Source organism: Truncatella angustata (assembly GCF_020726525.1).
Source record: "Truncatella angustata strain MPI-SDFR-AT-0073 chromosome Unknown BKA67scaffold_13, whole genome shotgun sequence".
Classification (NCBI taxonomy): domain Eukaryota; kingdom Fungi; phylum Ascomycota; class Sordariomycetes; order Amphisphaeriales; family Sporocadaceae; genus Truncatella; species Truncatella angustata.
In genome coordinates this window covers 639,664-656,961 of record NW_025763393.1, presented here as the reverse complement: position 1 = coordinate 656,961, position 17,298 = coordinate 639,664, and the positions used below count along the sequence as shown (strand labels likewise).

At 47.9% G+C, this 17,298-nt stretch overlaps 7 protein-coding genes across 7 annotated transcripts; 6 read left to right on the top strand and 1 right to left on the bottom strand.

The window, feature by feature from the left end:
• Positions 1-320: 320 nt before the first annotated feature.
• BKA67DRAFT_504198 (Reticulon-domain-containing protein) lies at positions 321-1,245 on the top strand (the record flags this gene model as incomplete). The annotated part of the gene is made up of 4 exons (XM_046097115.1): positions 321-407; positions 463-580; positions 639-832; positions 886-1,245. Coding segments are annotated over 4 exons (759 nt in total), but the record flags the coding sequence as incomplete, so codon positions are not given.
• A 980-nt stretch (positions 1,246-2,225) lies between these two features.
• BKA67DRAFT_135501 (uncharacterized protein) lies at positions 2,226-4,111 on the top strand. Its single transcript, XM_046095035.1, has 4 exons — positions 2,226-2,710; positions 2,765-3,053; positions 3,107-3,193; positions 3,244-4,111. The coding sequence occupies exons 1-4, from the start codon at positions 2,627-2,629 to the stop codon at positions 3,960-3,962; spliced, it is 1,179 nt and encodes a 392-aa protein (XP_045951397.1). The 5' UTR covers positions 2,226-2,626; the 3' UTR covers positions 3,963-4,111.
• A 1,166-nt stretch (positions 4,112-5,277) lies between these two features.
• On the top strand, positions 5,278-7,637 carry BKA67DRAFT_587742 (uncharacterized protein). Its single transcript, XM_046104352.1, is given in 3 exon segments — positions 5,278-5,777; positions 5,792-5,794; positions 5,911-7,637. The coding sequence occupies 3 exon segments, from the start codon at positions 5,659-5,661 to the stop codon at positions 7,517-7,519; spliced, it is 1,731 nt and encodes a 576-aa protein (XP_045951396.1). The 5' UTR covers positions 5,278-5,658; the 3' UTR covers positions 7,520-7,637.
• A 492-nt stretch (positions 7,638-8,129) lies between these two features.
• On the top strand, positions 8,130-8,637 carry BKA67DRAFT_665272 (uncharacterized protein; the record flags this gene model as incomplete). Its single annotated transcript, XM_046108530.1, has 2 exons — positions 8,130-8,513; positions 8,623-8,637. The coding sequence occupies 2 exons, from the start codon at positions 8,130-8,132 to the stop codon at positions 8,635-8,637; spliced, it is 399 nt and encodes a 132-aa protein (XP_045951395.1).
• Positions 8,638-11,485: 2,848 nt separating this feature from the next.
• Positions 11,486-12,851, top strand: BKA67DRAFT_135470 (uncharacterized protein). The gene has a single exon (XM_046095034.1). It carries the CDS (start codon positions 11,704-11,706, stop codon positions 12,628-12,630), a length of 927 nt encoding a protein of 308 aa, XP_045951394.1. The 5' UTR covers positions 11,486-11,703; the 3' UTR covers positions 12,631-12,851.
• Positions 12,852-13,641: 790 nt separating this feature from the next.
• Positions 13,642-15,366, top strand: BKA67DRAFT_587738 (WD40-repeat-containing domain protein). The gene has a single exon (XM_046104351.1). It carries the CDS (start codon positions 13,815-13,817, stop codon positions 15,306-15,308), a length of 1,494 nt encoding a protein of 497 aa, XP_045951393.1. The 5' UTR covers positions 13,642-13,814; the 3' UTR covers positions 15,309-15,366.
• A 50-nt stretch (positions 15,367-15,416) lies between these two features.
• On the bottom strand, positions 15,417-16,622 carry BKA67DRAFT_671146 (chaperonin 10-like protein). The gene has a single exon (XM_046108689.1). It carries the CDS (start codon positions 16,352-16,354, stop codon positions 15,614-15,616), a length of 741 nt encoding a protein of 246 aa, XP_045951392.1. The 5' UTR covers positions 16,355-16,622; the 3' UTR covers positions 15,417-15,613.
• Between the last annotated feature and the right edge of the window lie 676 nt (positions 16,623-17,298).

Below are 17,298 nucleotides of genomic sequence, written 5' to 3'. Positions count from 1 at the left end.
CGCTTTCAACTCCTATGTGTTAGGCTTTTAATATCATTCATAATCAAAATATTTCTAGACGACCTCTGAAATCACGGTTGCCGTAATGTGCGACACAGCCTATGTTGTTGCGCCGATTGGCGCTGGTGGTTCTCGGCAAGGCGCCGTCCAGGGTAGAGTTTTACAGCTCCCCCAAATCAATGTATCAAATGCTTATATTGTGATTCGCAGCTGCTCAAGCTATTGCCAGTCAGCGCGACGGTATCAACGGCCAGGACAACTTATCCCGCAAGGAGTATCTTCACCGCCAGGACATTATTGACCACAGAAGCCAGCTCCATTCCAACGCTGATTATGGTATACAAGGGAAGGCCGGACCACTGAAGCAGGCCATTGGTAAGACTGACAGCTTGTACAAGTATATCAATGTTAGTTTCTGCTCCTGCAAGCTTACTATCGGGCCATTTGTTCACCAATTATCAGTGGGAAGAACCTTCACGAACTATTAGTTCATACATCGGTGCTCTTGCTTTCCTCTCTGGTCTTCACTACTTTCCGCTTACGCAACTGGCTTTGAAGGCGAGTGCTATCGTATTTGGAAGTATGTCATCCTTGATCCCTCTTCTACGTATATTGAAGATTTTAATCTTGAGATCAAGTTATGTCTGTTGCTTCATTCGTGACCCGATCATTCAACACCAAAACCGCTGGTCGTCTTGCACCTCGAGAGTACAAGCGCATCCCGGAAGACACTCTTAACGCAACGTTAAAAGATGTCCACGACTTCGTCCAGTATGCCGTTGTTCAAGTTCAGAGGATTGTTCTCGGCGAAGACCTGAACAAGACTTTCGCGGTAAGTTTAGTAGCCATTGGTGCAGTTACCGACTATTTATTAATCCTCTGTAGGCCTTCGTTGGTTCCACTGCACTTTATTGGCTCATCAAGGTTGTATCACCGTTTGGACTGTCTGTAATTGGTTTGACCTCGGTCTATTTGGCAACTCTTCTTACATCTCCCCGTGGCCGTGAAGCCGCCCTTGATGCAAGCGCACGCGCTGGAGAAATTGCCAATACAGCTGCCCAAAGCGGAAAGCAAATCGCTCAAGATGGTGCGAATCAGGCCGCAGCATTTTCATCCAAAGCACGAGATACCGTCACGGACGTTGGTCGACGCTCCCTTGACACTGCTGGAAGCAATATCCAATCTGCAAAGAAACAGGCCAAACGAGCCGCTGGTAACGCACAAGGCACCGCTCAGAGCGCAACCGGTTACGCACGAGATACCGAACAGAGCGCCACTCGCCGCACCGGAGATACAGTGCAGAGCGGGAAAGAGAGCGTTGGTTCCTCCAGTCATGGTACTGGTAGAGGATTAGAATTGTCCGGGTCCCACCCTTCGACCGTCAAGGACCTCCCTCGGGTCACCGACAGCTCCATCAACCGCGACTTGCAAGACACTCGATCTTCCCTACAAGACACTACCCGAAATAGTAACAATGCTAGTTCGCGCTACAACACCCAAGACAGTAGCCTCAATGACTTGATTTCCAACACGAACAGAGTTTCTGACACACTCTCTACATCGCAGTCTGGCTCATACAACTCACATGATTATACCCACATTCCCAATTCTAATGCCACCGACCAGTCTCTGCATGGTAATAGTACAATAGGCTCTACTTTGGGATTCGCAGCCAAGACCCCCCGATCTGCTAACGATATTAATGATGCCTATGACGCTCGGTTCGATGAAACTGATTCTCAAGGTCCTGAGCCTACTGGCGCAGTCAACACTGCCTTCCCTACAACTATCAACAGCACCAACTTGTAAGGAAGAAATCGGATACGACATGCCAGACTGGTATTCACAGCTTGTGATGAGAATATCTAGGCACGTCTACTACAACAAAGTTTATAGATGAGGGAGTCCATGATGTCACTCTAAGGTATGAGGCGCAGTCTTATATAAAGTATCTGTCATGAGATTATGAACAAACTAGTGACAGGGCTGAAGGGGTCAGCATAAGATAATAACACGAAATATGGGGTTAAATCATGTCTTTTGAGAGTTGATCGGAGAATGTGAATGATGTAAATGCGGCAATGCAGTTTGTTTATACCTAGTGTTGACTTTATCGTGAAACAATGCTGAACAGCTACAGAAGATTCGCTGTCCTCTTTGGCAGCTTGTTGTTGCTCGTTGGATACCTTATCGGGGTTTACTATGTTAGGCATTTCATCAAACATCTATTAGTTGTCCTTCTCCTATCCAGAACTCGGTAAGCAGGGATGTATTCAACCCATGACCTGTTTGGCTGAAAGTCAATTGCACGCTAAAATGCCGCTGGTTCTCAATCATTGCCGCAAACTGCCGATCGTTCACATCTATCTGGCCAGCTAGTCTTGTGGTGTAGAACTCCGCATTCTATAATACACTTCCCCGCGGGGTAGTCGGCGATGCCGAGTGTTTGCGGGGGTGTTGGCACTGTTGAGGGAATGTTTTGTTAGCAACAGGGTTGTCTTTAAAACTGCAGGAACCACGAGTGAGAGTCCTATGTCGTCAAATTTTCACGTTTCCAATAGCTACGGACATTGGCTCTGATTAGGCCAGAAGTCCGACGCTGAAAGTTGCCAGAGCTCTCAATACGATGAAAGCCCTCCGATTTCACGGGAAACGAGATATCCGTCTCGAACAGATCGACGAGCCGGTCGTGCAACCAGGATGGGTCAAAGTCAGGGTCGAGACTCTTCTTTGTTTTGTGCCAAATTGCTTACCACAAATACAGATCAAGCCTGCTTATGTTGGCATCTGCGGGACTGACCTACACGAGTATCTAGGAGGCAACAACTTGATTCCCAAACCAGGTCATCCACATGTCATCACAAAAGAGACATCACCTGTGACGTTGGGCCACGAGTTCAGCGGTATTGTTGAAGAAGTAGCTGGTGATATCACTGACTTGTGCCCGGGCGACCGTGTTTGCATCCAACCTACAATCTACTGCAACGAATGTTATTCATGCCAGCGCAACTTACATAACGCGTGCACTAGAAACGGTTTTATCGGATTGAGTGGTAAGTATTTTTTACACAACCAATACGAATATGGCAACCGATGACAAAATCAGGCTGGGGAGGAGGACTAGCAGAACATACAGTTGTACCAAGGTCCGCGGTGTGGAAGTTGCCGGCCAAAGTGTCGTTGGAATACGGAGGTAAGCTGATCTACTTGTGATGCTCGAGGCGTAGCTGAATGATCGATAAGCTCTGGTTGAGCCACTGGCCGTCGGATACCATGCTGTGACCATCGCCCCAATCGCGCATCCGATTCATCCAGACACGCCTATACTAGTGTTGGGTGGAGGGCCGATTGGACTATCAGTCATACAGGCAATCCGTGCACAGTCCGACTCTTCACAGACATCGCCACTTATCATTGTTTCGGAACCTTCAATCACACGGCAGCAGTTCGCTCGAAACTTTGGGGCACGTCATGTCATCAATCCGCTCGAAAAGGATTTGGTTGCCGAGGTTATGAGGTTAACCAACAATAGAGGCTGCGATGTGGTGCTCGACGCTGCAGGAGTTCAGTCAGGCTTGGACGAGGCAATGCGCTGCCTACGTGCGGGTGGAACCGTCGTCAACATCGCGGTCTGGGAGAAGAGAGCAACGTTAGAGATGAACTCACTCACATTCAGGGAACGGGCTTACATGGGATGCGCGACATACAGCAACGAAGACTTTGGGCACGTGCTCAGAGCAATTGACGCAGGCAAAATCAAACCAGGCTCAATGATCACGAAAATGATCGGGATCGAAGACGTGGAAAATGAAGGCTTTCGCGCATTAATTGAGGAAAAGGATACTCAGGTCAAGATTCTCGTAGATATGGGCGTAGTCAGGCGAAGAGATAGCGCTGTCGTCATGTCAAGTCCCCCACCGCCCACACCTGCTATCGTCATCTCTGGCGAGCCAATTGAGTGAGGGAATATCCCCTACAGGAAAGTCAGCTGCTCAGAAAATAGGATTTGCGAATATGATATTTAGGCTCGTGTATGATAGGCAGAAGTTTGCGCAATATCTAAAATCTACCAACCCAGTCCATCGTCGTGCAATGTGCATGTTACAATAAATCATGGCCTGTCTTCATAGACCGCGTGGGTCAGCCTGTTCACTAATTCGTCGCTACATGTCACCTGAAATCTTAATGCAGCACTTCCACAACAATTCCACTGTGTAGTACGTACGATGCCATTGCTACCGCTGGATCCTGTATTTGTTCTCATACTTTACATTGTTGCCTTCAATCACGTAGTCGAAAAGAGACAACCCAGAAATCATTAGCCGCTAATTCAGCGATGATTTGGAGCACTGCCGTTATTTTCTTTGCTACCGGGATAGCGAATATCTTGAGCGCGAGCGCATAGCGAAGAGATGGTTCAATGACATGTCGCTTCAAATGACTTCGTCGTGCCAGCACATAACTACTGTGCTTAACATGCCTGGCCCAACTCGTTGCTTGATCAGTATGGTTTCGTTCGTGGACTAGAACCAACTCGCCTTCTCTCATGGAATCTCACATGACAACTAGAGCTCGGTTCCCACATCCGGTATTGTCGTCTCCCGAAAGAGGCATCTTCTTCATCACGACTACTTGTACAGAGTCGTCCCGGCTTGTGGTGAAACCCAATACCACTACTAACCTAGTAGATACTCCACACTTGGTATTCCTCCCCCTCGGAGTCTGTCCCTGGCCCCAATTGTCGCATGAGTGTCCCAATTCGGATTTGACGATGGAGTATGCTGCTAGCTGATCACTATTTAATGAGCTCGAGGGCCATAGGCGGGTTTTGATCCACAGAGATAGAAGAATGTCATTCACTCATGTTCGTGTCAATTGTATGAACAGATACAGACACTGCTTCATGGCTTTACTTCAAGTTGAGTTTGATGGTACAAATCCATGTGGGACCAGCCAGGCTAGTGGTGGAGTTGAGCATAGAATCCTATTGTTGATGTCGTATTGAAAACTTGTACTGGAATTTGTTAATGCTGAGGTTGAGGTAGCAGAACTCATGTCATCTGGGTTTCAAAGTCTGTACAAAAAGGAGATGCAGAGTAAAGCAGTCAGCCCTAGGGCTGCGACCTTCTGCGAATATGATATTCCAGTCATCCGTGCAATATGAGCATATGGATTGTGTTGCAAATTGGAGTAAGACTTCATGCGGGAAACAGAGCTTTATGTAAGGGCTTTGCATAATACATCGTATAAGGACGTTCCATCAGGACGGAATGGATTGCGTCGGTGTCCGCGGCGACCGTGGAGCGCGCCTCGAGCTGTCCGAATGATTCGGCGTTGGAGAGTTGCTAGGGGCCGGCCTCAGCCTCAAGTCCTCTGCAATAAATGGCTGTAATTTGCATGACGCTAACAATGTAAGATCAAGTATTTGTGGGCAGTGCTCGTACATCGTAGTTGAGACGAGGTCGAAACAAAAAGTTCAAAGTCCACTGGCAGAGTCATTTAAGCTAATAATGGTTCTCCCTGCGCTAAATAAGCCTCTGAATAAGCCTGTCAACGGAGGGATTGTGGCTATGCACATGCCGAGATCTTAAAAAGCTTAACTTATTCGCCATGGCAGTCAGAATGTAAATTCACAGACCTGTAGACTTGCCCACGACAATGGCAAGAACAGTGAATCGAAATCAGGAGGTGCAAGACCGCGACAATCAAGAAGTCTCACTCCCTCGTAGACGAACCCGGGCCCGCGTCACCAAGGTACGGACCGGATGTAAAACCTGGTTGGTTGACCCTACAAGCCTCGGAACGGTTCCGAGGCTATACTGAGACCTAAAACGCTAACATCTTTATATTCAGCAAGTGAGTTCGTCCGGATGGAGACGCCTGTCTGTCATACATTGATTAGACCTCTAGGGTACGCCACCTCAAGTGTGATGAGGCAAAACCAATCTGCCACCGATGTCAAAAAGACCAGATAAAATGCGATGGCTACGATCAGTTTCGAGAAGGACAAGTCATCTCTCAGAAGAGAACAACACCTCATTTCAGCCACTCTATCCCCTGTTTTCGTCTTTCAACACATGGCAATCCATCACATCTTGAAAACTTGTTTCTTCATCATGCAATGCTCTACACAATGCCAGATCTCGCAGACTCAATCCTGAACACGAGCTTCTGGAGTCAATATTTACCTCTATATGGTTTGCAAGTCGAGGGCATACGCCATGCTTTGATTGCCCTAGGAGCCGCTCATAAAGATTTCCTATTACGAGGAAGAAAGATAGCGGGGGTCGCGCAAAGAGATAACGAGCGATTTATTATACTACACTATAATCTTGCCATTCGCCACATTCAGCCTCTCATGTCTCAGCCAACGACAACCAACATACAGGCGACACTCATCTGCTGCCTCTTGTTTATCTGCTTCGAAAACCTACGAGGACAATACACCGAAGCTATACAGCACCTGCGGGCTGGTGCACGCCTGCTCGCATCATTGAAAGGTTCCAACTCGAGTATCTTTTTGCCGTCCGTGTCTGAATCAGATCCGACAGTAAGTCGTGCTCAGTATGAAACTGCCACACATGTTTCTTCTCAGGACAATATGGATGCTCTCACCACTTTGTTTTCTTGCCTTGGTATAGATGTCTCAATCTTTTTAGAAGACGAGGTTGTTCCGCTCGAGAAACTCTCACAAGTTAGCACCAGTGACTTTGCTGTCGAGACTGCTACGACCAACTCGTCTTTCACGTGCCTCTCCGCAGCCAGAAAAGAGCTCCACAGGATCGAGATCGCTCACGATATCTTCTTTGAGCAATTATGCCACGCCGACGGACACAAACCTTTACCAGCTGTAGCGGGGCAAGAAAATTCAGAACTGGATCGGACGCCACCTGAGTTCTCTGAAAAGGACAAAAATACATATCGAGGGATTTATCGTATGTTTTGGAAGTGGAGTCGACGCTTCGACACTTTCATGGACCATTATCAGTTTGAGACTGCCTCGCCAAAAGAAACAGGCGATGCTTTGAGAGTACGCCTACAACAGAAGACCTGGTGTGCGATTCTGGACGAGACGCCTTGGCTTGATATGATGGAAGCCAGCTTTGAACGTGGATCTTTGGAGAGCATGGTCGATGACGCAGAGCTGATCATTCAGTCAATGGGGTCCCTGTCGCGACCTTTTTTTACTTGTGATGCGGATATCATACCATGTTTGGCGCTCGTCGGTTGTTTTACGGACGATAGGGATCTCCTGCACCGTGTTATCACGGCACTGAGGCGACTCAACAGGAGGGAAGGTGTTTGGGACAGCCAAGACCTTGCCGAGATCTTTGAAGCAGCCATAACAGCACGCGAACAGCTCGGACTACCTATCAAAGTTGACTTCGCCGGTGGGGTACTATCGATGGCGAAAATGCTCTTGTCTCTGAACATTCCGTGCATTTCTGCCACAAACTCGATTGTACCATTGGCACAAAGTGTTAAAACGACACCGCTAGCATCTTTTATGGCGACATAAAGAGCCAAATTAAATTGTATGAGACTTTGAATGACTTTCGCCAAGTCATGCCTAGCATTTTAAACTCATTTAATCAAGTAAGCTCGCTACCTAGATGATTCCAATACACAAATGACCGCGCCCTCAACGCAGCGCCAATAAATTTGCTCCAACTGGGAGCATTTGTATCCAAGCTTTTATGTGCGCATTGGCGAGTGCCGGCACAAACGGCTTCTTGGCACTCAAATTGCACTCGGTGATTTGCCAAATGATAAATGCAGAGCACTAATTTAGTACGGCGGAAATACGACACAACCAATCAACGGCTTCGGTTCCGACTAACATTCGATCGGTCCAAGCCACCTGTTAACCTGCAGCATAATACTCCGTAAAGGACTTAACCTAGGTGTGATCGGGCACGGTGATCGGCATTGTTTGGTGGAAGACAATAGGCAGCAGCCTCTGATATTTCATACTTTCTCCCCATGGCCACCATACTAGGTCTTGGCAATATCAACATCACATCGACAAGATACAAGACAACGTTCATACTGTCCGATTGCGTGACGCAAGTTCTCACGACATAATTTTGTAGCCCTTACCAAGAATTCGAACGCTCTCGCATAAAACCATGGCACCAGTACAATTCAAGCCTCAGGCTAAGCCCTCGATCGAGCCTCTGCGAACAAAAACAGCCGAAGCATCATCACGATTTGATAATAACCCACTTGCACCATTCGACGACATACCATCCGCAATTGCACTTAAGGATCAACGCCCATTACCTACTACATACCTTCTCAGTTTAGCTCAGACTTCCGACACTCACGATGAAGAAGATTTTGAGCTACTACCGGAAGCCCTACTATGGGACAGACTGTATGACAAGCCTGCCACGATATCAAACAATCAGTATGGCATAGCAGACTCGGTCATGGCCCCACTTACAGCCCAAGATGGTCCCATGATCGTTGTCTTGTTAAGTATCATGATTTCGGTGGTACTCGTGGTGGAAGTTTGTGAGTTTTGGCAACAGCAATCTAATAGAGTGCACCCGTACGCTTCCCTCATGAACACTTTCATAGTGCAACGCTTTCTCGTGAACTGTGCTAATCTGTCCATAGAACGATATCAAATGATAGAAAGACTGCCGCAATTTTGGACCAGCAACACGAAATACTGAATCTGAAACGTCTAGAAACAATTCAGGAAGTAGAAGAATCGCACAAGAGTTAGCGAAATGCGCAGCCTACAACGTATACTTTCTAAGGACATCTCAATTACTAAAAACCCCTATTTGTGGTTGCCGAAGCTATTTACCACTAAGGCAAATTACTAGAAGAGGTTCTAGGGGTATCATGGATTATGGATGAACTCGTAGTCCCACAATTTACAAGTTATCAAGGCTTGGCATCAATACTATAATAAACCATGCCTATCACGACCACGTTGGCTACTTGTAAATTGTCTTCTACGCCAGCTCAAATCAAGCCGTGCGTAAAATTTATTATTTAGGAAAATTATGAGAAATGCCATTCAACTTGCATCATTTGTGCGAACCGTCTGCATTAGGCTAGTGAAGAAAACAATCACAGAGTGTTGAGTTAGCGTACGAAGCTGGTTAGGCGTGTATGGGATCCTGCTTATAAAATCCGCGCTAGACTTGGCCAACCGCGCTGGTTGTTGCTGCTGAACCGGCGCGACGGATTTGGTACATTCATCCCCGAGACATTTCATGTTGCTTACAGTTTAGCTCAATGAGAGGCTTGACCCCAGCGGCGGGTATGCGGCACGGTGGAGTGTGGAGTCGATGACATTGAGAAACCTCCCAAAGGCCCCGACAAGCGGAAAATAAAAACAAAAGCGATGGTTCAAAAAACTCTTCGTGATATGTTTGTGTGGCAATCTGGACGACTGTAGATAACCACAGTTAACGGAGAGCACTCCGTATACTAAGGCGAGGAGTTCTCGGATCACCTAACCTTGGTTTGGGTGATCACGTGTCTTACCCAGTGGGCATATGCCCACTTTCTGTACACTGATATTCTCTTTTGTAGACTTAGACTTCTATATACCATTTACTTGATAGTACGCTTATGCGAGCACCGCATGTGCTATCCTTTGCTCGAGTAGAACCAGGCCCTTCCTTTCCAGTGCATCAGACCTATCTTTCCCCAAACAGTGTTCTATACCAATTATAGAAACTGTCATAGTTTGACAATTGTCTCTTGATCTCTAGAATGCTTCATGTGATGCCATGACCAACGAATCAGGCTAATAATTGATGGCCTAGGAGGCTTTTGCTCAAAGTGATGCCGACATTTCTGGTATTGTTTTGATTTTGGCTTTTGCTCTTGGCGCCTAGCTACAATATATTACATCCACTGCTGTTCTGGCTGCTCGAGCCTTCGGCTTAGTCGGCTCATCTTTTTAAGGCCTTATTGACCGAAATACTTTCCATCTCCACCCCCCACACCGGCTCAAGGATGCCGCTACTCTAGGTTGCACAATATCTCTATGAGATAGTGCTTGCGCTTAGCGATCAGCAAATTGTCACCAACATAGAGATTATTAGTGCTGGCTTCGAAGGCTTACGAGCAGGACGTATGTCTGTCTATCATTTGATGTGGCGCAGGATTTAGCCTAAATGCTAAGTAGTGTTCATTCGTCCTCAATCACTTTACTTCAGCCATATTTATAGAGTCGGTGTAAGTTTTTATATGGTAATTGAGCGGCATAATCGTCTTACTTATAATGCTTGTTATAAGGCTCATTCCTACTGCTAGTAGCGGTTGGATATCTTGTGGTAAGAAGGCATGCTGGATGGTCGGATAGGTTAGAATATCCTACTGGATCCTATATGATGGACCATGCCTTGATACTCTCTTGGGATTTGTTGCCTTGGCTGCCACCTATGCTTGGAGAATAGGGGGTATTCTTTGACTACACTCTATAACCGATATCGAATCCCTTTAAGAACTTCTTCATCAGAAATTTGAGTTCTGGTCAAAGCTTACACCGTGTTAGGAATAGATTCTCGTTCTGGACTTTATGCTTGTTCTTTACATAATGCTCCTATTCACGGAGACTTACATACATAGAATCTTCCATGGCTCCTTGCAAAGGGTCACTGAGACCACGCAAAAACGAGACCCTGATGCATCGTTTTCCATATATTTAGGTTTGGAAAGTACCTGACTGACGAGGGACAGGTGCCTATCACTCGGTGCTATTGATGCCGTGATCGCATTCAAGCACTCAAATCTGCCCGGAGATGTCGAATCCTAGATATGTAACCTCAACCATGGGGATTGGCTCCTTCAAAGGATCTGATAAGGAATTTTTTAAGATGACTAAAAGACTAGAGAGGTCTTCACTGAGGAGCCGAACATCGCGGGAGCAGGACTGGCGTAGACAAGCAGAGACCCACGAATATACCCTCTGGCAAGCAAAAGTAACGGCCGAAGATGGTAGTCTCACATATTTGTTATCATCATTCGAATGGCCAAGTCAGATGCTGGACTGCGTACTTTTGATGTAGTTGCAGAAGCCGGTCTCGCTGAAGGTGCACATATATATTTACAGCCAACCGGCGACATTTTATATAAGGTCTTTAAGATGTCTCCGGGCTGCAGGACAACTCGGCGACATTCCAGCATGCTGCAAGGGGTCGACGCTATCGGATTATTCATACGGAGGGTTGTACCGCCGACACAACTGTGTGGACAATGCAAAATGTCTCATATTCGGAGCTGTGCTGCGCGTTGTACACTGCGTCTAATCCAATGACACCGAGTGGTGTTATTATTCGTCAGCATGTGCTTAGATCTCGTTGAACAATACCGGCGGAAATGAAGAGGCGTTGTGAAACACCATTTGTCATGCCATGATATTCGCTTACCTAGGAACACACGGTACCATAATGGGCAGGTTTGATACATCACATTGCGAGATACTGTACGATGATTTACGGGTACAATGACAAATCAAAGGCCGGCTCCTGAATATATAATCGCGACACAGCAATTTATTTGGAGCTATGATTTACCCACGCATTTGTACAACAAGGTCCATGTGAGATATACAAAGGATCTTCGATCTTTTGTAATCATCCATCGCGAGTCGCCCATCTACAAGAGAAATACTCAAGCTTAATCTAGTTTGAAGGCAATAGCGCCACAGCCTTTTCGCAGCCTTCATTCACCATGTTGATTCTTATCGCTGGCATCACTGGATATCTAGGCAGGGAACTGGCTAAGTACGGCCTTGCGAAACAACACCAGATCAGGGGTTTTGGTCGATCACCATCTAAACTGCCACCGCATCTCCTGGATCAGCTGGAGTCCTTCGTTCAATGTGACGACTACCAAGACAGGGCAGTTTTGGATAAGGCACTATCGGGTGTAGATGCCGTAATATGCGCTTATTATCCAATAGCGTCGGCGGTTATTGAATCTCAGCTGAGTCTCTTCCGCGCCGTTGAGAGGGCTGGGGTCAAAATATACCACGCGCACTCTTGGAACTTTGACTGGAGTAAGCTTAAGTTTGGCGACTTTGAACTATACGACTCATATATAAGTTTTCGACGACAGGTAGAGCTTACATCGTCCATTAAACCTGTGTTTGTTTTCACAGGCTTATTCGCCGAGCTGTCAGTAAGCGAGCACTTTGGCATTGGCAACATAGTGGACAGCCCAGACGGAAAGGTTCTTACCTACTGGGGCGATGGAGACACCAGATGGAGTTTTACCTACATGCCAGACGCAGCGCGTTTCAGCATGGATTTGATCACAACCAACCAGGCGGTTCTGAATGGCGAAGGCGGTTTGTTCAGTGTCCAGTCGGCAGCAGCAAGTGCGAGAGACCTAGCCGCGGCTTACGAGAAAAAGACTGGGGACAAAGTGCAGCTCAAATCCCTTGGGAGCGTCGAGGATGCCGAAGCCAAGTTAACTCATGTCAGGACGACTAGTGGCATGGCGGCATTCTTCACTATAGCCTACCTATATGGGCAGGTTGCAACCATTCGCGGCTGGTGGAACCTAGACAACCCCAAGACCGTCGGCAGTCCGGATGCTGTTGAGCGTCTGTTCGATAGTCAAATCGATAGATCGGCAGAATTCGGGCTGGGCTAGTCTGGCGTGTAAAATCACGTCTACTAACTTGTCCTTTGAGGTTCTTGATGTTTGATTGTAAGCAGTCACTAGATGTCAGAACCATGACTTTCTTTCACTTTGGGTTACGATAGAGAGCTTGACCACTTATTTGTTGTCCATTCTATACATGATGGGTACTGGTACAATATAAGTACTTGATAGTCTCCTGTAGCTTAATATGATGCACTTCGGTCAGAATTTGGCTAGGGAGCTCCACCAAGTACTCATAATAACAATCCAAAGGTTGCAACTGTGATTGTCGATGCTAAAATTGACCATCCTTCTTATATAACCGTTGCTCTAAACACTGAACGCCATCGTTAGGATGCAGTACCTCTAGGTAGTATCTCCAATGAATGAGTGCATATTCGACCACTGCACACTTTAGGTACCACGGCAAAAGGCATGCTGGCGCAATAAGATGTGTTGCGATAACCCGAACCTCGATGCAATAAGATGTCTAGAAGCTGAATGCCATACTACTGCGACTTGGTACGGGCGTTGTAGCGGAATCCGTGTGATGCGCATATTCTACCTCGAGGCCGAAAAATTCGGTTTCATTGGTACATCACATGAAGCAATAGAGGCTGAAGTTGTTTCCTGCTTTCCAGCTGCATACCGCAGGTGTGATGACATGGCATGGCTGCGGTGGTCACAGGATTTAACGTTGGTAGTTGGTACACCTGCGAGTCGAATTCATAACTGCAGGGAGGGCGCGGTCTTGCTACAGCAGATTCCTCAGGAGGGTTTTAAAATCAGTGAACTATTGTATCGAGACTGTTGGCGATATCAAGATGTGGAGATTTGGTTCGCGAAGACAATCTTGAGGCTGAATTTACAATAAGAGATACGCAACTGAGTTATGCAGTAATGTGGATAGTGAGATGATGTATTTGTGCATGCATTATTGCGGGGTCAATCGTCTGCCCCACCATCAAACGCATCCCGCACCTGCAGCAATGAAAAAAATAAGTCGCCCATGGTGATTATCAAGCAAGTTGCGAGGTTTTACAGATTATCTCAGCATTTCTTCTGCCATCCATCATACCCAGTTCGGGAGTATAAGCCGTCAAATCTCCTACGTCCTCTGTTCCTAAAGCATAAAACCGTCCAACCTCCCGATTTCGACTACCGTCATACCCCATCGATCCCAACCAGTCATCATGTCTGCCCCGCACGACGACCCGACAGACGATGCGCCAGAGATGCTCGACTTGGACGAGGCGGCCGAAGAGATTGAGGATGTCGAGGGTGATGTTGCGATGGACTCGGACGATGAGCAAGAAGAGATCCAGCTTCAGAACGATAGCATAGCCTACTTTGATCTGCACAAGGACTCCGTCTACGCCATTGCACAACACCCGACACAGCCCTCTCTGATCGCAAGTGGAGGTGGAGAAGGCGAAGAAGAAGATGCCCCTGGAAAGGGATATGTCTTCGACACAAGCGCCATCGCTGGTAGACCGGTTCTTCCTCCGAGTTATAACGCAGACCCGACCGCGACCCAGCAGAAAAACACCGAGTTGACTCCATTGTTCACCATCGAAGGTCACACTGACTCGATCAACGCCCTAGCGTTCACACTCCCGCAGGGAAAATACTTGGCATCAGCAGGACTGGACGGAAGATTGCGAGCATACCAGGTTGCTTTTGATGGCAGAAACAAGGCTTCCTTCAAATTCATCGGTGAAGCGCAAGAGGTGCCTGAGATCAACTGGTTACAACCCTGCCCGTCATCGGAGCACCCGAACTCTGTTGCCATAGGAGCTTCCGATGGCTCGGTATGGGTGTACACGATCGATGCCTCTGAAGCCTCGAATCCTCTCCAGGTTGTCCAGACTTATTTCCTACACAACGCTCCTGTCACAGCCGGCGCCTGGTCCGCCGACGGCCTTCTCTTGGCAACAGTGGCTGAGGACAGCTCGCTGAACGTCTTCGATGTCTGGGGAGAGGCCGCCGCGAAAGGTCTCACCAATGCGAATGGACAGACGGTCGTCTCTCTCACTGCCGAAGACCAGCGCTTCGAGGTGGAGGGCGGACTTTACTCCGTCGCCATTGACCCGAGGAGCGCGTTCGTCGCCGTGGGCGGTGCCGGCGGTGTCGTCAAGATAGTTGCCTTACCGCGCATAGGAAACACAGCATCTGCTCAGCCACAGTCCAGCAAGCAGAGTAAAGCCAAGGCCAAGGGCGGCCAGTCAGGTGGTGGCCAAGGCGGCACTGTTCTGGCTAGTTTGCAAACACAAGCCGACGGTATCGAGACATTATCATTCTCACCCACCCAGAATCTGCTTGCTACCGGAAGCGTTGATGGAAGTATCGCTATTTACGACACTGCTCGAGGATTCGCTGTCCGTAGACATATCAAAGAGGCACATGAGGATTTCAGCGTGGTCAAGCTGGAGTTCGTCAAGGGCACAGGCGACGGTTGGTTATTGACCAGTTGTGGTATGGATGGTGTCATCAGGAGATGGGATGTCAGAGGTGCTACCCCCAGTGGAAACGTCAGTGTCGCCACGGCCTCAGGATTCATGAAGGAGTGGAGAGGTCACAGAGGAGATGGCGAGGGGGGTGGCGTGCTTGGCTTCGTGCAGGGTGGTTCTGGTGAGAGAATCATCACAGCTGGTGACGATGGTGTGGTGCTTGTATTCGAGGCATGAGTCAAGCTACATAGCTCAGGTATTCAAGACAGTAGAGATTACGGTTCGAACGATATTAGCCTATCAGTACGCATTCATACCAGTGCTTGGTTTGCGTCCACAACATCAGTACTTCGCCCCTATGTTTTTCTCCATTTCGATTTGTTCAGCATCAACCACTATCACTGCTTTGCGAGACATTTTACCACTGCGAATCAGATTAATCAAGTCTTTGATCTTATCCAGACCATGGAACTGGTTCGTCTTGACGGTAATTCCATGCTCTGCTATCACCTTCAACATTGCTTTAGACTCATCCGGCGAACTCAGAAGACTTCCCTTGATTCGAATATCACGGAAGAAGAGCGAATCTTGACCTCGTCAGGCTGCGCCACTTGCACCAACGTACTATGCATCCTTGTAACAGCACACCCGACTGCAGCTGAGTCTCCCGCATCGGACAATACGACAGTAGCATCGACTCCATCACCACCAGTGACATGCTGCACTTCGGCAACGGCATTCGCCTTGCCCTTGCGCGCATCCATAACGACATCTGCACCATTTTCTTTGGAATAATCAAGTCCCTCGTCTCTCGCGTCAATGGCGATCACTTCTAGGTCCGTCGCCTTTTTCGCAAACTGGATACCCAAATGGCCCAACCCACGTCCAGATCCAACGATAGCCAGCCACTGGCCCGGCTTCAGCTCTGCCTGCAGCACACTCCGCCACACCGTCCGTCCTGCACAAGCCAGCGCCGCAGAAAGGAAACTGACCTGGTCCGGTAACGGCGTCGTGGACCTCGAATCAACTTTGACATACTCGGCAAAACAGACATTCATGTGCACGCCCACATGCCCTTCAACTTTGGCACAATATTGCCGGCGGCCCTCCTCCGATCCCAGGCAGTCATGGCAGGCTCCGCAGGGATGTAGCGGCAGTCCGCACATAACACGATCACCAAGATTAAAGTTGGGAACATCGGACCCGACGGACGTCACTATTCCAGAGCCCTCGTGTGACCCTGTCACAGGCAACTTGGTGCCGAACTTGCCCGGGGACACCATGGAGTCCGTGTGGCAGTAGGATGCGACGGCGACCTTGACCAGAAGATCATGCGGCCCAAGGTCATAGGGCACGGATACTGTATTTATGACATGGGGTTTGTTGAATCCCGTTTTTTAGACGGCTTTCATCTGCTTGGGAAGTTTTTTGCAATGGGTGGCATGATTGGGTTTGTTTGGTGATAGACCGACTGGATGTCATCGTGAGCTCAAGCTGGGTAGATTAGCGCACATGGAACAACCCAACGTTGGTTATATCTGTAGGTGACTTGAATAATCGCATCTGAAATCTTATGGTGACACAAATATCATTATCCCTATGTTCGAGATAGTATTTGTCAGCCGTAGGCGGCGGCAGCCCCCCGCTCTTACTAGGTTAATAAAGTCTGCTGAACACTTTGGGGATTGTATGGTTGAGATAAGATTATATCGAGCTACTGGTGACGTCATTGCAGATCCATACTTATCTCCGATTCTATACTCTGCAATTCTTAGAGTTTATGGAGTAACCCAATCAGAATCTGGAGCAGTCCGGATTTCACCCCATGAAAAGTTTCATCTCAGCTGACCGAACACTGAAATGTTGCTTTTCGGGTTTAACTTTCAAAGGAGACAGCATCACGGGATGCGCTACTGGCTGATGTTTTATGAGTTGGCAGGGCTGAAAATCGCCAGGAACCAACCAATCTGACTTTTCCTTGACAGTCCTTTTATCTCCAACCCACTGCTCAGAACTAACAGCAACAGACAGGTTTATTCTTTGGGCTGTCTTCCCGATCATATAATCGGATCGATCGATGAACTCCAAGACTTTGAATGTTTGGTGCATGCAAGAACGAACGGGAATGCCCCTCTGACATGCAGCTCACCGGCCATTCTCGCTAAGCTAACTAGAAAGGTCGTAGCACTGTAGGGCGGGTGCTATCTTGCTCATATTTCATTGGTTC